Source organism: Agelaius tricolor, unplaced genomic scaffold (genome assembly GCF_023055355.1).
Source record: "Agelaius tricolor isolate 1412-34295 unplaced genomic scaffold, bAgeTri1.0.p SCAF_5, whole genome shotgun sequence".
In the NCBI taxonomy this organism is placed as follows: Eukaryota; Metazoa; Chordata; class Aves; order Passeriformes; family Icteridae; genus Agelaius; species Agelaius tricolor.
In genome coordinates this window covers 21,961,448-21,983,842 of record NW_027269265.1, presented here as the reverse complement: position 1 = coordinate 21,983,842, position 22,395 = coordinate 21,961,448, and the positions used below count along the sequence as shown (strand labels likewise).

The window sequence follows — 22,395 nt, the reverse complement described above, 5'->3', positions numbered from 1 at the left end:
TCCAGCTGGGGCACATAAGTTTGCAACTGAGTATTTAATTTGAACTCACAGTGAAAGAAACTTCTGGGTTCCAAAGAGATCTCCCAATAAGATAGGGTCAGTCTGTTTCAATGCTGGTTTGAGAACACAGAACTGTTTGAACTGGCTTTGGCTCCAGCTGAAGATTTGAATTTGATTCAGATCTTCTCCAAGACTCACTGCAGTGGTCTGCCCAATGAATTTGCTTCTGTGAGTCATCATGTGCACAGCACTTCTCAGGGGGCTTATGACATCCTTGTCTCCCTCCCAAAACAAGGTGGCAGACAAAGAGCAATCAAGGATTAAGGATGAGCAGGTAATGAAAGAATATGGGATCAGGGTAATAAGAGGATTCTGTGTGAATGACCCAAAACCTGTGTTTACCTTGGGACATTTGCCCTTCTAATAGTGGCTATCATATGAACATACCTCCTCACACCATGTTGCTGTGATTGCTGATTATACTGGTAAGAGAAATTTAAACAAATTATTTTAGAATGATTCCTGTCTTTTCTGGCTTTAAACTATTCCTTCTGGGAAACTTGGAAATAAACCAATGTATTTTCTTTTGGTAGTTTAGTACTGTCCTTGTACAGACATTCTGGTTTACCATTCACATGTTGTATATACGCAGGTATGAAAAGGTAACTCAGAATGTGACACATGCAGTTTTGTTTTTAAAAGGTCTCTCTTGTGGGGTCTTGGCTTACATGCATCATTGTATCCTTGTGTGGGACTGTTTTTGACTGATAAAAAGCTAGATCACATGTGCTAATGTTCTGATCCTTTAAGAATCAGACAGACATTGCAGCTAGGTAAAGAGGTTGATTTAAATATTGATGGAGATGGTCTCATTGAGAGACTGATGGGAAAGAATTTGAACAAGAAAAGGTAGCTGGAAAATTCCTAAATTCACTTGAGGTTTCATACCATCAATGCTGACTCTTTAAAAATCAGTACAGCATCTGATAAACCCAGAGAGAGATACCTCACTGCTCTCTATATGTCAATAATTATTTCAAGACAATATGTTGACAGGTGTCAGAAAATGGGTGGGCAAAATACTTGTTAGGATGTTCCTGCTGATGGTCAAGTTGGCAAATTGATTGAAAAGAGCATTTGAAGAAAGTGAAAAAAAAGCATGAATTTTCTCACATCAAGCACCAATGGAATAATCTTGGAGACCCTATGAAGTTTATGTTCACGTTCATGAAGATCGCTGGTTACATTTCATTTGGGTGACATAAATTTGAAAGGATTTATGCCTCTAGATATAACAGTAAAAAATACAATTCAATAGTGTCTGGAACCTGGTGATTACATTTTTAAAGGAACATTGAGTTTGCAACTGACATTTAGATAAGAGAAGTTGAGACAGGGTAGAGAACAAATGTTGTCACACAACTGAACAGGAGCAGTGATGGTTTGTAAATTTATTTTTGTCATACATTTTGATGTTAGTAGCTTCCTGTGTGTACTTTAAATGTTCCTTGTGCAGTGCAGGAGTTCCCATCCCAGTGGTGGAGATTGAGAAGGGGAAACTGTGCAAATAACACACACTTAAAAGCCTGTTTCTGTTTCCAGATGAATGTGCAGAACAGGTAAAATAAAGACAGCAAAGTGCATTCTATTGTTATGGGTTTTTTTACTTGTTTTATGACTCAGTTAAAAACAGTAAAAACAATTTTCCTTAATATGTGGTCCATATTGTCAGCTTGTGTAAATTTGCAACTCTGGTGGAGAAACTGTCCCTTTGTATGGACAGAAAGCATACTTGGCTGCTGTGCAGCTTTGATTATGCCATCCAGTTGTGTAATGTTGATTCACTCACCCCTTAAATGTTGCTTCAGTCAAATGTTTCAAGGAACTTTTTGGGTGGGATTTTCAAGGTGCTGTGTCTCTGAATATCTAATCTCTTTAAGAAGAAGAGCATTCCATATATTCCATGTGGTGAATATATGATACTTAGGAAATGCCTCCTGAGCCTTGTGAGAATGGCTTTGCCTGATGCTGAAGAGCAATTTGCCCTCTGAGTGCCACCAGAAGTGTTCTTTAAGGATCTGTAGCCTACTTACTGTATCCAAACTCCACTGTTTTCTTTCAACTGCCCACTTTCTGTGCTCAGCAGTGGAAGAGGTAACATAGAGGTGACAAGTATTACTTTTGGTCTTCCTCGTCTGCATTATCTGAGAGCTGTTCAAATGAAGTCAAAGAATGACTTGTGGAATTATAGGACTCAGAAGATCTCAACAAGGGCAACACCCTTGGTGAGATCTGACCACGTGGGCTCTTCTCCAGAGCTTTGTTCTCTTGCTTCTAGGCAGCATTCAGCTGCCCTCCCTTTGATGTGTGGGCTATCATTTAACTCCTAGATGAGCCTTTCTCTGTGGAAGAGTAGGCCAGAATTTGTGTTACATGACCAAGGCATGACACTGTGTTGTGGTACTGCAGGAACCCTAAAAGCACTTGCTTTTTTTACTTGTAAGTTACATGGAATGATCCTATCAAAACAGCACTGTGTGTAGTTGTGTGGCTTTGGAGCCAGGATGCAACTGATTGTCTGTTTCCTTGTTCTCAGGTTCTCCTCTTGGTTGTGAAGCAGATTTTTCCAGATTTTGAGTTCATGTGGTTGGTGGAAGAAGCTAAGAAGAATCTGCCCTTGGAGCTGGATTTCCTCCATGAAGGCAGAAATGCTGAGAAGGTTGCTCATATGCTCAAAAATTTTGACTTCCTGAAGGTGAGGAAACACATATTTCTTTCTATGCATGTGCATTAATAGTGTCCCTCTCTATGTCTTATGCCCCTCATTCACCAAGTGGAGGAAATGTAAGGAGGGAAAATGAAGTTCAGCCCCTCTGTGTTGTTTATCCTAGACTGCTCTGCTAATATGGACCAGAAAATACTCTGAGACATGTTTTTTCCTTGTTTGTCTCCTACTGAATGCACTCTGTTGGGTCAGGAGTGGTGGCTTGGGACCAGCAGTCTCTGGAGCCTGCTGCTCATTTTCCCAAGTTTTCTTTCTGAATTTCATTTAAATTTTCTTTTTGAACGTGTTCAGAGACTGTGAATTTGCCATTCTTTACTGAGCCATCTGGTGGTACCTTTCCTTGGGCTCTATTTCAACTAAGGGCACGAAATGGACATAGAACAGAAAAGCTAGACTGAAACTGATGATGTCAAGTAGTATCTCAGGAAAAAGCATATTTACATGAGTCCTTCCTACTGCAAAAAAGCACATTCTCACCCTAGAATTGGACATTTATCCTTTATACACATCTATAGCTAGTGCATTCATGTTACTTCATACAGAAACCAAATTACACTCGTGTGTGGTCTTCCCCACTGATACTTTTAGCCCACCTCCCCTGCGTCATACTTAGGTCACTGATAAACATCTCAAGTACAACCAGACATGTACACATCTCAGTCTTGGAAAGACATAAGGCCACATCTTCAAAGTCACACGTTCAGAAATCTTTTGCTGACACACAAGAGACACAAGCCTCCAGTGTGTGCTTTCTGGAAACACATATAGTGCCATGGTTGCAGTCACTGATGAGCCCATGGCACATACAAAAAGGCAGCAAAAAACACATCCTGCGGACCTTCGTGGATACACACTTCTAAAGGAGCTTGTTCCCTCCTGTTCATGCAGAAGTCCCAAGATAGCAGTGACAGAGGTGTGAAATAAGGTGAGTTTTTGTTAGGCTTTACAGGCTGATCTATCAATTTTTCCTTGCTCCTTCCATGTAAGGGATGTAATTCCATGTTGCCTAACGCCAGCTTTGGAGCAGTCCTTTTGAAGCCCAGTGGCAGCAATGGCCTTCCCATAGACACAGGTAAAAGCCACCACAGGGAAGGCCAGAGTGGTTTTGCTGAGTGGGTGCTTATCAGAAGTGATGCAGCTTGGAGAGCGTGTCCATTGCACTGTAAGTAGCTTACTGTGAAGTCAATCCCCATGGAGACAGCCAATCACCTCCTTGCTGGGTTAAGGAGCTATCATGGTATCAATATGTGTAACAATAACAAATGACTTGAGATGGCTAAATAATGGATCCTCCCGTCTGACCTGCCAATTCAGAGACGTGTTCATCACCTAAAAGCAGCAGAAGAATTGGGCTTCTGTATCATAAATTTTCCTAAACATGCCAGAAAGCTGAGAAGTAGATTTTGTGCTGTGAACCTGTTTGAGCTTTTAAAGCCAGAGATAAATTATTTCCACACACAACCATTAGAGCCAAACATCTGTGAGTAATTAAAAAAATCACTGAAGAATTTGGCTGTGATTGAGAGAGGCATCTCCGACAGCATGAATAGCGCTTTACAAGCCCACTGACTTGCCTTTGTAAATCCTGAGACAAGACTGAGTGTCATTGGAAGTGAGCTAAGGGATCAGAGAGCTATATGGGATGGGGAACTCTTAGTTTTGGAGTTAGCAGGCTTTCTCACCAGTCTAACTGCAAAGAATGGACATGCAGATAAGCTGGGAAGGCTGTGAGTGTCTGAATCTCCCTTGCTTATAGTGGATCTATAGCATCAAAGTCTAACCAAGGTTCACCTGCAAAGTATAACCAGGGGTGTTGAATGATGGGACTGAGAGGCACTGAAATTACTCAGCAAAGGAGCCTTTGATCTGAAGTGGCACACACATGGTAAAGTAGAAGTGGTTTCTCTAGGACAGGAACAGGAGGGAAGCAGCTAGTTTGTAAGGGACTGGGATATTGTCAGTAGTTAAAAGCAACAAATGCTGCTTGTTCAGAAGCTATGATGAGCTACAGTGGCCTGGCTGGTCATCCCCTGGTTTTGGTCAGTTGATGGACAACAACTCTTACCTCTTCCTGTCCTGCCCTAAGGTGCTGATCTGGAGTCCATGGCTGAGTCAGGAGGGTGAGGAGAGGGGACTGCACAGCTGGCTTACTATTTGTATGATCCAAAATTATTATGTCTGTCATAGTAATGGGGGGCACAGCAGTGAGAGTGGGTGGAGCTTCCTTATGTCTTTGCTAAAATGTACGTATGTGGCTTCACCCATGTGCAAAAGCAGATTTGGGCAGATTGAGGGTTGGTCGGCACAGTAACAGGAATTTCGAAGGGGAACTCAGCAAAATGGCTCTTGACAATAGAGACTTCAGCATGGGAGGAATTTGTCTGGAGAGGGAGGCCGGAAAATGGGGACCCAGCCTGAGTGACACTTTTGTCACTGCCTCCCTGGATGACACCAGACTTCTTGTCTGATACCTCACTCAGCTTGATCTACCACAGCTTGAATGAAAACTGCTTTGACATTTTGCACTCATTACTGTGTTGTTGGCAATAAGATAATTAAGGGTCTCAAGGGTTTCTGTGACAAGTCCCTTATTTGTGACACTCGATTTTTCTCCCAGTTCAATTGCAGATGGCCTAAGTATGCAGGGTTTGTCAGCTCAAAGGCATTCGTGTTCCAAGGGGCACTGCGGAGATACAATTTATGATGAAGGCTTATAATTTTTAAAGCTGCGTAAGTGGACGCTGTGCGTAGCAAACAAGATGCAGTTCCTGTCTAAAGGAGCTGAGTGGATGATTCAGAAACTTGAAATAGGTACTAGTTAAACAGCCCAGCTAGAGAAGCTGCAGAGCAGGTAAGAAAGGTATCTCAGACATCACTGGGAATGGGAGGTGGTCAGAATCCTGTACAGCGTGGTCAGAAATGTTGCATGAGATCAGATCCTACTGTAGTTGAATTGGTGTATTATCCTTCTACACATTGCTGCTGTCCTGTGGAAGAGGCTGATGGATGAATTTACCTCCCTTGTGCTCATTAAAAAAGCCAAGTCCTTGCTTCAGCTGCTTCCATTTTTACTCTTTTTCTGGGATTTGTGTGATATATTCTTCTTCCTTTCCCAAGTTGTTGCTTGACCTAACCCATCTGTTTCTGTTTCAGGTCCCCAGGATCTACTGGGAGCTCTCCACAAGCCGTGTCCTTCTCATGGAGTTTATGGAAGGGGGACAAGTGAATGACAGGGCCTATATGGAGAGGAATGGCATCAACGTCAATGAGGTAGCTTCTCAGCCATCTTGGAATTTGGCGTGCTGAGCAGTGCAAAACTGATTTTGACCTTGATGCAAAATGGAGGCTGACAGGATGAGATGGGACAAAAGAATGAGTACACAAAGATGTGAAGGAGCAATCAATCTGAGAGATCTCTGTTCTTGTGCTCTTTGGAAAAGTACATAATCCCTTTTGAGGAACACTTTCCTGTAGGCTGCAGAACTAGGAAGATCTTCAAGGAGACACAGTGAAAGATGACCATGCTCTTACATTAAAGATACTCATGGTTTGTTCCAAGATGGAAGTTCCTGTTACCCTAAAGGAACAACTTCAGTTTCTGATTATTTTTATCTCATGAAGTTTGTTATTAAGAGAGATTTGAGAAGTTCTGTCTGTAGCAAAACGTTGCCAGCTCCATTCATCTGGACAAGTCAACTGGTCCAAAGTGAGACAGTTGTTTCTTTGAGTGAGTTTATCCTATACTTCTGCTATAGGCAGAGGTGAAATCTAGCCCACATGCTCAGATAGAAGAGTGAATATTCCTCAGATCTTGAGAGTCAGAAGGGCTTGTTTTGATGTATTAACAGAAAGGCTCTTGAGCAATATGTACATTTAGATAGATTTTGAGGTGGGCTTCCTCATAGATCTCAGACAGCAGGTCCATTTTGAGACTGAGGTAGTTAGCATAGTGTAGCTCCCTGGGATTTTCTTTGAATTTTCTCAGACTGCTGGAGATAGCACAATTGTAGAGAAACAGCTAATTTCAGTCTTTCTAACTTGCAGAGGCTTTTGCTTGTGATAGGAGCAATGTAGGGTGAAAATTTCTGCTAATATTTTTATTTATCCATGCCATTTTATTTATCCAGCCTTCCATTGGGAAGGTTGTTTTGTGATGACTTGGCACAATACATCCATGCAGCAGTGAAATCACATACTTTCCTGAGTCTGAACTAGTCTCTAAATAATAGCTAAGAAGTAATTTTTAAAAAGTTGTCAACAGACTTCTACTACTGCTAAGTATAAGCCTCAGAGCTTCAGCCATCAATCAGGTAAAGGATGTTACTCAGCTCAGTGGTAGGACTGAATTTTCTTTCTTCCTTTCCTCTTCCCATCCCCTGAAATTAATAATTAACTTTTACTGATTGCCAACAAAGCAAGGTAGAAAGGGGGGAATACTGAGCCAGACAGAATAATGTGATGGGAAAAGAGATCTGTTATTATGGCCACAGTAAGATGAAGTAGGGGCAGTGCACACCCCAGACTTATCCTGTGGCAAGGTGCAGCAGATGGGGACAAGGTTGCCGAGGTTAATTATTGGCTGCTGCTGTTGTTGCCCTGGGTAAAGGACTGCGTGGCATAGTGGGGAGATGAGCAAAAGGCAGCAGACCCTGAAAGGAGCATGAGGGGGTGGCAACCCAGGTTTCAAAACTGTGATCTGGTTTATAATATGACAGCAATCTTGGCTTTCAAGAGATGCATTAGCTCCCTATAAATCACCCAAATATATTTATTTTATCAGTCCCTCTATCATTTTGTTCCATTTTGTTTTACGGTGTGGAGGAAGAGGAGTCTTCACTAAGCAGGATTTCTTTTTTGTGACAATGCAGCCTTGAAAAGCAAGCTGAGCCTCTCTCCTCTAAATGGAAAGGATCCCTGAGGTGAAAGCTCCCTTCAAACCAGGTTACTGACATTTACTTAATACCGTCTGTAGCAGGATTATCATTAAAGCTGCCCAAAAGCACATTAATCTCTCTGGATCCGTCCAAGTGCTGGATTGTAATGGCATTTAATCAGAGAAGGCTTTGATTTCTAAAGACAAGTGCAAACATTGAAATATCTGTCTGTGGAACAGTTACTTATTCATGTACAAGTGTACTTGTACACTCTAATGTAGCTGAGGAGGAACATGCAACTGGGATATTGACAGTGAAAGGGAAATCTGGAGAGGGGAGTTACCAAGAATGAGCTGGCAGGAATTTTAAGGGAAAACTAGAACATGTCAGGGCTAAGAAGGGGGCATCTGGACACTGGGCTCTTCCTATTTTAAAACACAATAACATTTGCAGTCTTGGTTGGGAAGGTATATTTGGAAGAAGTGGGTAGAGCAGGGAAGAGAAAAAAATTAGACTGAGGGGCTCTCAAGGGGTTTGTAGAGTACTGTATACAGGAGGAAAGGAAGGGCAGCAAGGCTACTTAGAGCATTGATTTTTAAAGAAGATCAAAATGGCACAAACATTCTTTTTGTATCCATTCTGATGATACCAGATTAATTTGTATTTGTATACAAATCTTAACATTATCTTTGGTCTGCCACATGGGTTCTCTGTGTCCTTCTTTGTGAGTTCTCTGCTTGTCACTGCAGAGGCTGCTGTATCAGCGGGCTCTAGGGCCTGTGGAACTTCCAGATGTGCTCATGGCATGTACTGTATAGCCTCAAACCAATCAGCCAGCTCAGGTAGCCAAGTGAAGAGTCCCCATGATCAGCCTGATGTGGATTTGAGTCAAGGAAAGCAAACAATGCCGTGTACTTCAGCTTGCTAAGAGCCTCATCATGAGCCATGGTTGATTCAGAAGTCAGAAAAGTGTTTTGTCCAGTTGAGAATTGAAAGCAAACAGCTAAGGTACTTAAGATGAGCTACTGTGTGCAATTATTGCCATGTGTTACTCCATCCTACTGTGTTGTTTTCCTTCTTTCTGTTACTAAATGGATTCTGCACTGAAACACTATCTTTTAGCTCAATAAAGAGCCTAGTACCTTCCTGTAGCTGACGGCTTTGCAACTTGAAATAGGCTTTCAGTGTGGGATTTACCCTTCTGCCAAGAGTCAGGAGCTGTAGCTGTGTAGCTGCTAAAATTTTAAGTGGGATTTCCCAGGGTGGGATCCTTTTGTCAGCAGTGGAAACCTCTCATGTCTGAAGTATTTGTGCTTATAACACTCAAGTGTTAGATGAAGCAGAGCATAGAGAAGAACACTGTTTCTAGGGAAAATGGCTATTCTTGCTCTTTGCACTTACTGAGTTAGTCTGGCGAGAGGTTTCTTTGCAGATTCTCTTACATTTCATATTGTCTGAAGCTTAGTGAAATTCACAAGACACTGATAAGCAGGGGTAATGACCTCTGCTATTTTCAGCTTTTGAACTGTGCACAGACACCAGGTAAAAGAGTTAAATTACACACAGACCTGTTTCTTACTGAAAGTTGTAATTGGGCATCGATGTCAATCAATTGCTTAAGTCTCAACAAGATGCTTTACATTAAATCCAACGAAATACAACTGCATTTAAAACCAAGGGAAATGATCCCCATGGTCATTTTGGGTCTGACAGATGCAAGAAACAATAAAAAAACAATGACTAGTCTTCTCTAGCTGTGCCCTTTTGAGAATCTGTGCAAACTTGACGAGTTAGTCCATTGGTTCCCTGGGTGGATGAATCAGAGTATTTCTCCCCACCTACATGTCATGGAAGATGGAGCATTGAGCATGAAAATAATTTCCTGAGCCCACAGCAGAGAATACGGGGCATGCTGGGAGTGCACTCCAGGAGTCCTAAAAACTATTCCTGTATCTTCAGGACATCAAGTCAGACATCATCTTGCTGTGATGATAGATCACTGCATAGTAATAGAACTGCCTAACAGAACACTTTTGATCCTCACAAGTGGATCACAGGGTATGAAATCAGATCTCTTGTGTGACCATCCTAATCTACTATGGATCAGAGCCATTTCAGAGCAGAGGCAGAGAAGGCTTCAAATTGTGGCTATTCTCCATCCACACCCTTTGCTAATTTGACACCAGTTTAATTGGCCAGAATTGCCCTAGCAGGATTAAGCAAAACCTTAGACAATGGCTGTAATAACAACAATGAAAGCAAGCAAAAACCCAATACAGTCTTCAATCCAATTAACCTTCGATTAAGGTTCCAAAATCAATGCTATTATTTTGGCCGGAGGAGGTAATATTGAGCCCTGAGAAATGAGCTGCACAAAGACCTTTACTTTTAATGAGATCAATAGAAGTTAGTGTCGCCATCTCTTAAAATAATTGGCAAATATTACAGCCAAATTAAAGCCAGAGACTAGTATCTGCTCCTGATCTAAAGAGACAGTCACAAATGGAGGTGGGATGGGAAGGGATGATGCCCTATCAGGCAGTTTCATCTAGGACTTATCAGGGGCAGGCAGTGAGATCATCTCTACAGGACCATGATACAGTATTTTTTTCTTTGCCTTTCTTCTTCATGTCAGTTAGAGGCATAGAGCCAGAACCACTCCAGCTTGCTCACAAGTCCAGGAAAGAAAACATCAGTGACTTTCCCCAGATAACCCAAGCTGGTTTGTTACATTGCATTATATCATGCTACCCATGAGCATGATATATGTGCTTTTTACTGTAGGAATGCTCATAAACTCAAATTTGCATGCATTCTTTGTTTTCTGAGAGGTTTCTTGGTAATTATTGTATATTGGTGTTTTAAAGACGCTCACTTGTGATGGACTTTCTAGAGTTTTGTTACTGTCACGTTGCTCTGTCAGTGGGTGTGCTGATTTGTTGAGGGGAGAGTTGCATAGAGGGGCAAGCGTGACAGGTTGTCTAGGCTTTCAAAACTGATAGCAGCAACATATTGTGGCTGCATATATCACTGCTGGTACCTGCACTACAGCTTGGGATCCTCTTAGTTAGGTGACAGAAATGCAGTAGGTGTACTTGTTAAAATATTTGGTACACTGGATATGACTCCATTACCAAGAAAAAGTGGGGATTAGTAGGGAAATTGCAAAGCAGGTAAGAAACTCATAGAAGCAATGAGATTTGCTCTTCAAACAGATCTCATTAAACAGATTGGCAATGACTTCAGCATAAACAGAACTGTATCAAGGAGATTGTTGATGACACCAAGCTGGGAGGTCTGACATTGTAGAGGAGTACCAGAGTAGCAATAGCACTTGTTGACCTTGAGGACTGAAGTGGTAGAAAGGAATAAAAAGGAGCAATGTCAAGTGGAAAGTCAGATTGAGTAGGTAAAAAGCACTTGGGTAATGTGTTTAGGTTGCTCTGAAGTCCAGCTCTTATAAATGTATCTGTCACTCCATTGCTTGATTGTTGTCAGCAATCTGTTTATTCCTCAGCTCTTGTTTTTTTTCAAAATGAAAACATTGGGCTGAAAATGTTTGGTTTGCCTGACACAATGTCATGGTCATGTCACATAATTTGGCAATGGCAGGTTGGTATTTACACTGACTGGTAAAGGCCACAGCCTCACTTGGTGACTGTACATCATGTTCTGCTGCAGCGCAGACAGGCAAATTTAGCTTCTTTTAGGCAATAACATTCCTTCTGGCAATAGGCAGAGACATGCCTCTGGTGAGACCCAGAGCCTGATGTCATCCTGATATATCAAGCTAAGCTCTGCTTGCTGATCATCATTCTTATGTGTTATGCCTAAATTATGCCATTCATGATGACACCCGCTTTTTTGGTGGTATTTCTTACAGCACATACAGAGCTACAGATGCTTCTGCTTCCTTGCTATTCAAACCTCCTGACTGGTAGACTGTTCCTCCTCTGCCATTCCTTAGCCAACTTTGGAATCTTCAGCTCTTTTAATCTTTATCCCAAGTAAATGCCTCCTGCATCCTGCTCATTTATTTGCTTTTTCTGAACTCCCTCTGTGTAGTCTGTGTCTCTTGAGTTAATGAGGTGTCTGGAAGTGAATGCAGAATTCCAAGACTGATCATTATTTTTTTTACAGTGTGCAGCAGAACAATGCTGGGGGACACTGGTGGGACACTGGTAATGATAAAGACCTTTTTTTTGTTGGATGATAAACAGGGAAAGGACTGATGACCTCTCTGTGTCATAACAAAAAGCCTGTGTTTTAACTGTGGTCTTTGCTTCTGTAAATCATTGCAACCTTTTTTCTAATTTGTGATGCACCTTCACCCTGAGGTCTTACATAGCCTAAATGTGTGCTGAATTCCTCCCTTCTCCTGAGCAGAGGTTTTCATAAGTCTGTTTTCTCATTTCACCTAACTGTGTTCTTCCAAAGTGAATTCTGTAGTTATTATTTATCTAGTGGCCTTCTCAATAAGGGTGGAATAAGGGCCTGAAGTGACAAGGCACAGTACTGAAGAATTAATGTATATAAAAGTTTCATGGTTTTTTCCTAAACTCTTTCTCAAGAAATGTGAAATCCCTTTGTCTGAATTATGATGATATGTTGCTATTCACATACTACAGTTTAAGACCTAGAGTGTAAAGCTTTCTATTTTGTTTAGAATTTGACAGTATTGTTGCTTTCTGTCTTAATTTATTTTGTATCCTATTTTAGAGGTATGGCAACAGACAAAATTATGTGAAAATACTTTAGTGTGCATCACAGCTCCATGGTAATTTTTTTCTGAAAGTGAAGACTGTTTGCAGAAATATGATTGCATCATAAATCCCTGTAATATATCTTCTGTATGCTAATGAAATAGTACAGAATACATTCATATGTCTTAAAGAAGTCAAAGTTTAGTTGAAGATACTGGAGATAGTCAAGGTTGTATGTTGGGGAATAGCTAACTATAAGAACAGCAGGGAAGAGCAAGAGGATGGGGATCTTGCAGTGAACATTGTCTTCTTCCCATGATCCAGCCTGTGAGTCTGAGCAGAGATATGACCCTTCTGTTTCTTGGGAGGATAGGAAGATGGATCTCAAGCTGCTTTTGTGATGCACTATGGGCTGCAAGAGGCTATGAGCATAGATCTATTTAGTCGCTTTTCTGCTGATGGTGACTCAGGGCGGGGGGACCATCTCTGCATATGGAACTTGCAGCCATATCATAAGATGCTGTTAATGAGGGTGGCATGGATAACCTGGTGAGAGGAGTTTTTGTAGGATCCTAGGATATTTGGGTTTGGAAGGGAACCTCAGGAAGGTTTCTATCAAGTCTTCTAAGGCAGGGTCAGTTATAAGGTCAGACCAGCTTACTCAGGGTGTTAGCTAGTCAGGTCTGTAAAACTTCTAAGGATAGAGATTGCACAACCCCTTCAGCTATGACCAATCAATAGGTTTGCAGAACTCCCAGTCCTTGTCTGGACTTGTGTTCAGTGGGTATGAGGCATCATGTTGGGCCCCAGATTGTCCCCAAGTCCTCATCTTCTAAAATTCTGTGTTTTTCCATGGCCTTGGAAGACAAACAGCTGAGACAGTGAGGGTCGAGTGTGGTTAGCCCAGTGTGTGCACCAGTGTCAGGGTTGATGCTGTGATTGGTCATAATGTCTGAGTCCATTTCTTTTGGTGTATGGGTCCCTGGGAGGCTTTGTGAATGAGTTATGTGATGGGCTTAAAGCAGACTATTTGGCATGTCCTTGGACTGTCAGCAAGGACTACTCAGCTCTTATATGAGATCACAGCACCTGGTACATTGGTCCTATCTAATTATAGAGCTTGCAGATCAAGGAGAATTGTAAGGGATCACTTCATGGCTCTGGTGATCTCTGCTGGTGATTCAGAAGGGAAACATCACTCCCCTCAGGCAGTACTTAAAATAACACCTGCATGGCATTGGGGAAGTACAGGAGATCACAGGGCTGTGCTGTTCGTCAGTGTGGGTGATTCATCGTGGGGCGGGCCAGCATTCACGTGGTTCAGCAGTGGTTCCAGGTCCCACCTGAGGGACAGAGGATGGTTTCACCTGATACTACCACTGTCTCTGTTAATGTGCTGCAGGAAGAGTTCTTGTTCTTTTTTCTCATTTGTAGTTACTTGGCCACTATTCATAGTGAATGCTCCTCTCAGAGGTGGCCATGTTTCAGAGTAAAGCAAGCCCTTTGTTGTCTGTCTGGTTTTCTGCAGGATGAGCTGTCATTACTGTCCCTGTTACCTCTTCTACCACCTCTGCTTATGGGGACAGTTGCCAGTTTGCTGCTTACAGTGTGTCTGGAGATATGCTTGGAATAATTTATAACAACTGTCTTTTAATTGCTTGTTCAGCACTCTGCTGTGGAGCACTGTGCCTCTTGGGATGGTAGAGAGGGCTGGTGGTGGGATGGCAGGGCAAGGCTGCTGTGTTAGTGCATGGCAAGGGACTGATCTCATGCCCTGGGGATGTTTGCTTTCTCCTAGGAGGTTTTTAACTTTAATAACATCTCTTGGTGATAAGGAGCAGTAGTATGGAGGGATACAGCAGTGATAGGATGTTTTAAACAGCTTTTCTCTGCTTCTTCGTCTTCACAGACATTGCAAATCAGATTAGCATGGGTCTGAGGAAAGGAAGAGGGAAAGTGGGGGACAGTGTGATGGAGAGAATGGAGGGAGGGGAGAGGGAGCCCATGTTCATTCTGGTGGGCAGACTGAGTAGCTGAGTCTACCCTCACCCTTTCCTCACCATCCATGAATGGAAACACCTGCGTCTTCCTCCAAGCAGTCTCACCCACCCAGCAGCAATATCCCTGCCTTCCCTGTGAATGAATGTCTGCCACTATCTGCTGTCCCACTTTCCTCCAGAAACCACATTTTTCATTACCAGAAACCCCATTCCTACCCACAGGTACTATCTCTTTTTTTTATGCTAGACAAGTGGCTTTAAATAACCTGTGATCCCACAAACACCTTCATGGTGCTTCCTGCATGGATCCTTCCCTGAATGCCCTGGACCACCCTGCTACCTTTTGATGCCCGCAGCCACCCTGTGCCTCCATCAGTGTGAGGAGTTGCAGGAGCTTGTGTGGGGATATGAGCATGTACAGACCCTGGCTTCCTGGGTTGTCACACAGAGGCTGCCTCCCCTCCCCGCAGGCACCCTACTGTGGGTGGCATCGTGTGACCATCTCTTGTCTCCTCACAGATCTCTCGCAACTTGGGGAAGCTCTACAGCGAAATGATCTTCGTGAATGGCTTTGTGCACTGTGACCCACACCCAGGCAATGTGCTAGTGAAGAAGTGCCCAGCCTCTGGCAAAGCTCACATTATCCTCCTGGATCATGGGCTCTACCAGGTATGTGGGTATGAGGGGCTTCCAGGGCCTTGTGAAGCTGCCTTTGGGCATCAGGCTGCAGCCTTGCCCCTCTAAGCACATATGAATAAATTTTTCCTGATACTTCCATAATGCTCTAATAGTGTTTTATGACTCTGAAGTGGAGAATAGGGCAGAGGTAAGGGGTGGAAGACTTTTCCCCCTGTTTCCTGTCCTCTGTGGGCTTCTGGGAACCATGTCTCTATTCCCAGGTGCTGAGTGAGTCATTCCGCATGGACTACTGCCGCCTTTGGCAGGCCCTCATCAAGGCTGATATGAAGAGAGTGCAGAAGTACAGCCGGCGGCTTGGGGCAGGGGATTTGTATCCTCTCTTTGCCTGCATGCTGACTGCTAGATCTTGGGAATCTGTCAACAGGGGCATTGACCAGTCACCAGTCTCTGCCAGCGAGGTAGGTCTTGTGTGTCCTTCCCTAACGTGTGCCCTTGCTTCTCCTTAGTATCTTTCTATGTTGAAATCACTTGCACCACTGATAGTACAGCAGTGCTGGGCAATCCCTGGCAGCTCTGTAGCAATTTCTGCAGTGATAGCTGCTCTAGAAAAAAACCAGAACTCCTTCTGGAATATGCAATATGTTTTATAGTGGCTGAATTTAATTTCCCAGATTCACTTGTCATGGGCTGCTTAAATTTTGTATAATATTTTAATACCTAAGTATTCACCATTTCTGGCTGGGAAAATAGTGGATTGTCCTTTTCTTAAAAAAATGTTGAATGCAGCTGTGCAGGAAACTATCAAGGAGGCTAGGATAAGGTACAAGAGACATAAAGGTTTAGTGGGAAGACATGAGAAGGATAATGCATTGTCACTATTCATGTAAATGACTATCAGCACTGATATAAACTTCTAAAAAACTCTGGAAATTACCTCCCAATCAAAAACCTTATTAACTTGGAGTCAAGGTTGCTTAACTGCAGATCCTGTCAACTCGATCACTACAAATCTGGGAAATTGCCACTTACATTTTCCACCCTTTTGTATCCACACATGCTGGGATCCTTCTCATGCCTCCTTGCACACCTGATACACACAATACCCCACCTTAAGAATAGTAGCAGCCCTGCCAATGTGCTCTTTCTACAGAAGATGATGAAGTGATGTGATTCAGCCAATGGACGAGTGTCTGTAAGTAGAAGTGTGTTGCATCCTATGGTTTGCTTTTATCTGCACACATCTGTAGTAGAGTGGATGAAATTCATTTAAGTAGTGTTATAATACTGTCCTATGAAAGTCTCTTCCAAAAGTTCCTTCATTTTGATGGATGTGGCAGAATTTGCTGTACTGGCTTGCCATTATCCATAGCAATGAGTTGGTCAGATATCTTGGGTAATGGACCCCTCCCTCCCAATTACCTGAGTTAATTTTCTGCACATCAGAAATAATATAATGACTGTCTAACAGATCTGTGCTCGATCTGGTGAGTTCTGGAGCTGGTAGCTCCAGAAGAAAATTCAGAGGTGCCAAAGCAAATTGGCACAGCATTGACTCCAATACTACAAGGCCAGTGTTGAATCTGAGTTAGAGAGCAATGTTTATTCCCAACTTGCTTGTGAAGGTTACACCAGAGGTGTAGCTGCAGCTACATGGTACCCTGTGTGTGCTAATGAACTTTGTCATTGAGTTTAATTGCGTGTATGGAACCAGCTCTGTTGTCTTTGCCTACATGACGCAATTAATGCTGAAACTCGATAATCCTGCAGCAGATAATGGGGAGCTGAGCAGATTTGCTGTGGCATTAGGAAATGAGCTGCTGCTTGCCCTTACTTTCGAGGTGAATTTGAAAGATTTTATCAGCAGCAAGAGCTGAGTGCTCTGTAGGCAGGTACCATCAGTGCAGAGCTCCAGAGAGTGTGCCTGAGGATGTATCAACATGGCAATAGCCTGTGAGACAAGGAAACAACCTTCCTGAAACAAAATCTTATCTGTAGTGCTGTACTCAGTCTGGGACACTGCATCTCAAGAAAGGTTTGATGAAACTGGGGCAAGTCCAGTAGGAATCTACAAGGACCTAGTGGACAAGCAGATGCAACCCATGAGGTAGGTCTGAGCAAGTTAGGTCAGAAAAAAATCTGGAAAAGGCAGGTCAGGAAGAGTTGTAGAAGTGATTTTCTTAAGTGATTTTCTTGCAGCACTTAAAGAGTGCTGCAAGCAGGACAAGCAGTCATGGGTTTAAATTCAGCTAAACATGAGAAAAGCCAGATCTAGTGGCAAAGCAGTGAAATGCCAGTGTAGATGGTCTGGGGAGGTTTTGATTCATGTTACTGGAGAATTTAGGTGCAGGCTGGGCAAATGTAAGAGGATTGCCATAGGTATGGTTGGTCCTGCCTTAAGCCAGGGCCAGGCAGCTGATTGCTCAGGGTGGCTGCTAGCCTCATCTCATCTGATTTAATGATGTCTTTTGCTGCATCCTGCAGCAGCCTCAGCAGCTGCAGCCAAGGGGCTTTTCTCAGGTCCTGTGGCTTAGCTTATTTCTTCCTCTGCACATAAGCTTTGCCCTTGACAGAAAGTGACAGTTGTGATGACTGATCATGTGGTTGTTTTGTGATGTGGACAAGCAGCTGGAGCTAAAAATAAAAGGAAAAGAAATAGAAAAGAAAACCTATGTCTGGAAAATAATGTAAGCTCTGCAATGATGCAGGCTGGGGAAAGGCATAAGAGATAATCAGGGAGGAATTTTCTGCCAACAAATAATGGAACAAAACAACATTTAGGAGAGCTAAGCATCTTCTTAGATGCTAAGCTAAGTATCTGGTTAGTAATGGAGGCAGGAGGACACAAAGATTGGTTTGTCAGCAGCAACCATGGTGGTGTGTGAGCTATGTACATCACTGACCGTCATGACCTGCACACCCAGTTTGTGCAGGTCTGTTACTTTATAAAGTTGAAGTTCACAAAGAGTGTGAGATCCCACGTCATGCAATATAGGTCATCCCTCATTCCAGAGGAGAGAAGGCTTTAGAGCTGTCATTTCGCACAAAAGAGCCTCCTTCCTGTATGAAGTTATTTACTGTCCCCCTGCATGTGTCCTCCTGGATTTTGTAGATTTCAGATGTCCCAGAGATTTGTCTTTGGATTTCATGTCATGATTCATGTCATGGCCTCTGTAGGGAGAGGTGGGGACAAGGTATGTATATAGGATCAGCTCCCAGCTACACTGTGCTACATTTACTGGGATGGTGAGGGAACTCTCAGATCTAAAAACATGAAGAAGAGGCGTGGCTGACTGTCTTGCATGCTCTGGTGGCTTGTATTTGGAGAGGATCTCATCTTAAATGCTCAGGCTGTAGTCCCTAAGTTAGCACTGGGTTCTTTCAGTAAGGCAATGTGTTTGTTGGCATCTGGAAAACCAGAGAAAATGAAGGATTGCCTTGAACTTACACTCTTTCCTTAATTATCTGCTACTGGCTGCTGTCATACAGGATATAAATCTAGATCTGACAGATGACAATTTGATGACTTTTATCTCTTGGGTTAACATGATGCTTAACTGCATAATTTTTTTCTCACCTCTGCTGAATTGTGTTGAGGACAGAGGACTAAACTAGGCCTTGGAAATGGCTTCATCAATATAGCATAGAGCCATGAGTTGCGTGGGGCAGTGAAGAGCAAAGCAGCTCGGTTGTCTTTGCAGCATGCCTCCACCTTCCTGAGCAATTCTGCTACCTGAACTCTGCCGGTTTTGGGGCTGGTGAGGTGAGAAGTCTCCAAGGGCAGTATTGAGATCTGGTTGCTGCAGGCTGCCTAGGACTAAGAACCAAGACAGCAGTGAGTGGCTGTTCTCCTGAGAGGCTATTAATCGTGCCAGTGAGGGGATGGGTCCTTAGCTCACTGAGGGGCAGATGGGATATGGCAAGAGTGATCTGTGCTATGAGTGCTGTGCCCAGAGCTGTCTGCAGGAAAGCAAGACAGAGCTCTGTAGCTCCTAGCCTACTGTCATAGTCTGTTAAAACACTGTTCTCTTCCTGGCCAATCTCAGCTGCATCTGTACCTGAATTTGCCATGTACTCTCACCTTCTCTCTCCTTTCTCCCTGACATGACCTGGCTGGCCACAGGACATGGAGATCCGGTCCAACGCTGCTGCTTACTTGCCCCAGATCACCCAGCTCCTCAACAACGTTCCCCGCCAGATGCTGCTTCTGCTGAAGACCAACGACTTGTTAAGGGGGATTGAGTCAGCCCTGCACACACGGGCCAGTGCCAGCTCCTTCCTCAACATGTCTCGCTGCTGCATCAGAGCTGTTTCCACGTGAGTCTCTTAGCCAGGCATCAGAGGCCAGACAAGGAGCTGCAGGAGCTGCAGGACAGACCCTGAGATGGCGGTTGGATCCAATCAAAAGTTCACATGATAAGGCAGAATCCTGGTGATGGGGCAGCTCTAAGAACAAACCAGAAAGTCAATCTGTAGATTATGTCTGGTGGTTGTCAAGCAGGTCCATGGTGACCAGACAGGGCTGAGGTCAAGCAAAGAGGTCAATATGTGAGTTGAGGTGCAGGCCATGGGGCTTCACAGCAGGGCATGAGCTGAGGACCATTACTCTTCCAGTGTAGCTCAGGCAGGAACTGAAGGTGCAGGTCTGAGATTAACTGAAGTTCCTGGGCCTATGGGCAGAGGGTTGGGGGTGGTTCCAGGCTAGTCAGAGCCATTAAGGCTTACCAGGGCCCCACTCAGGGGGCCTGACAAGGCTCTGACTCAACCTCTTGACCTGTTATTGTTAGCTGTGGATCTCTTCCTCTCATTGTGGTCCTACCCCTGCTCAATTACACATCTCAGCCTCTGTCTGTGCTGTTCTCACCCATCACCCTCTCCAGAGGACAAACCTGTCACCCTGGGGCTGGAGACAGAGTTAGAGTTGGAGGCCTTAGGTTAAGGGTTTAGGATTTTTCCCCCCAGAGGAGGGGAAGGGGCTTCTTGCCCATTTATAGGCATTGCCACTAGGCAGTATTTGGGAGTAGCATAGATCTGAAAGTTCACTACAGCCTTATTGAGGGGATTGGGCTGACTGAAGATCAGGCTGATGTTTAAAAGCCAGGAACAGGAGTTGTGCAAATGATTTCCTTCTGTGAGTCTTATGAATCAACGCACTTCTGCCTCAGATTCTTCCTCCTTGTAGATGAAATAAGTTATTTCTTGGGCTGATGAGGGACCTATGAATCCCAATTAGCCCCTGCTAAAGAAAGGTGAAGAAATACTTTTCCTGGAGTCTGTGTGTCAGTATTGCTGGACTCTTAAAAGTGTGCTACCTAGAAAAGCAACAGGAGTGTGCACCTGTCTCTATAAGCTGAGGTGAAGCTGACATGGAAGTAGAGGAATGCCATGGCCCAGGATCACTACACACAGTGGGAAGAGAACTGAGTTCTCAAGGGAGCAGGCTGTCTCTTCTGCTAGATTCATTCTAGGAAAGGTGGTCCCCAGCTCCTCAGAAGCACTGCTTAGAGAAAATCCCTGCTTCCTGGGGATTCTCCAGATGGAGGATATTTGCACCCCTGGGGAGGGTCAGTTGTGCAGAAGATGTAGGACAGGCCTCCTTCCTCCTGGGCTGTTTCCTGCTGGATCTAATGCAGCTGTTTCTCTCATTCTAGGTACCAGAGGAGCAAGAGTCACTCGCTTTACAGGAGGGCCCAGATCTCACTCACAGAAGCCCTAAGCCTGTGGCAGATCAACTTATATGAACTCTTTCTGTGGCTGAAGGGGTCCCAGCTGGGGAACTGGGTCATTGCTCTCCTGAGACGGATGCAACATTTCACATACTGACATGAACTGGTGGGAGAGGCCTGGGTGCTCCCTCCCTCCCTTCTGCTCTCCATGGCACATTTGTCTTTCTGACTATTTCTGTCTATTTTTGGGTATTACTCCACATTACACACTGCACTGTCCTTTTCTTTTACAGCATTAGCTTCCTCTGTGGCACAGAGAGGTTGAGTTGGTACCAGAGCCCTATTGTTTTGTGGTTTAGGAAAAGTAGGTGCATGATACCTTGTGCTAGGAAAGACAGGTAAGGATACCTTCTTTCCTCATTTGTGCAAGTTAAGTTCCACTCAGATTCTAGTGGGATTGTGCTGGAAGCAAATGCCTCTTTGACTCTTTCTTAAACAACCTTAAAGAATTTAAGAGAATCCCAGCCCTACCTAGAATGCCCCAAAACATTTCTCAGACCCTCAGAGGTGGTGAGTCCCTTTAAAATGCAATAGGGTTTATATTAGTTTGTGCAATCTCCTTAGTCTGATTTCTGTTTAGGTGTGCAGAAGGTTTCTCAGAGGACTGAGACCTTGGGGAAAGCTGTCACTAGGGTTTTCTCTTCTCCAGGGAAAGAGGACTCAAATGGTGAGAGTGGTGGACTGGGAGTCCAAGTTTCTAAGGTTCATCTCCAGTCCTGTCAGCAAGTGTCTCTGTTTTTGGACTTCTCCTGGCCTGTTTCTTCTTCTTCTCCTTACCTGTTTCAGGTAAAATGGGAGAAGGGGACAGTGATCTTGCCCCTCTTCTGAAATTCCTGGAAGGCAGTAGGAATGACAGCTCAGTGCTCTAAACTGCTGGTAATGTATGTGTACTGTACAATACTTCCACACAACAAAATAAATGTGTTGTATCAAAGACCTTTGTGGGAGGGATGCTTGGCTGTGCAGTAGAGTTATCTTTGGGCCTCTAACCTAAGTCCCGTTTCCATTTCTCCACAAGGGAGTGATGCCAGGCAGTGCCGGCAACTCCTTGTAAGCAAAATGTCCACTTGGTCTTTTCTCTGTCCAAGAGGTTTGTGCCACATCTGAGTCCTCTGGCACTGCATCTCATGTGTGTTGGGATGGAATGCAGGAGCGGGCATCTTTCTGCTGGGAGGACACCTCACACCTTTCTTCCCAGATCCACGCTGAGCCTGTCTGCTCCCTGCCTGTGGGAGTGCACTGCAGCACATCTGTGAGATGTCACCATCCCCATGGCACAGTGAACATTTCACCTTGTCACTGCCTATGACATTTTACTGCTCTGGCCCAGACAAAAACTTGCCATTTGCTCAGTGGTGCAAGTGACAGGTCTGATGGCTTTGATTCTGCAGTTGTGGGACAGCTACAGAAAGCCTCATCTAGAGGTCTGCTTTATGTGAGATGTAATTGAGATACTGGGATACAGCTCTGCTGCTTGTAAGAATTCCTTTAGCCAGGAAAGGTGGATGGAGGTGGCTGCTTACATCATCTCAGCTTTTCTCAAACTATCTTGGTGAAAGGGGATGTGAAGGACAGGATGGGAATGTCCATGTACTGTCAGAAAGCTTGCTAAGATGAGGGTTACGCCAAACTCTGCCTGAGAGCAAGCCACAAGAAGGCCATTCACTCTCC

At 43.9% G+C, this 22,395-nt stretch overlaps 1 protein-coding gene across 5 annotated transcripts in view; it reads left to right on the top strand.

The window, feature by feature from the left end:
• Positions 1-21,658, top strand: part of ADCK1 (aarF domain containing kinase 1) — a 72,623-nt gene extending 50,965 nt beyond the window's left edge. For all 5 annotated transcript variants that reach the window (XM_071426722.1, XM_071426723.1, XM_071426721.1 and 2 more), the window contains 6 exons: positions 2,597-2,755; positions 5,939-6,055; positions 14,882-15,031; positions 15,262-15,459; positions 19,122-19,315; positions 20,650-21,658. In XM_071426722.1, coding sequence (XP_071282823.1) covers positions 2,597-2,755; positions 5,939-6,055; positions 14,882-15,031; positions 15,262-15,459; positions 19,122-19,315; positions 20,650-20,821 — 990 coding nt within the window. In that variant the 3' untranslated portion in view covers positions 20,822-21,658. The remainder of the gene's footprint in view (positions 1-2,596; positions 2,756-5,938; positions 6,056-14,881; positions 15,032-15,261; positions 15,460-19,121; positions 19,316-20,649) is intronic.
• Positions 21,659-22,395: the final 737 nt, after the last annotated feature.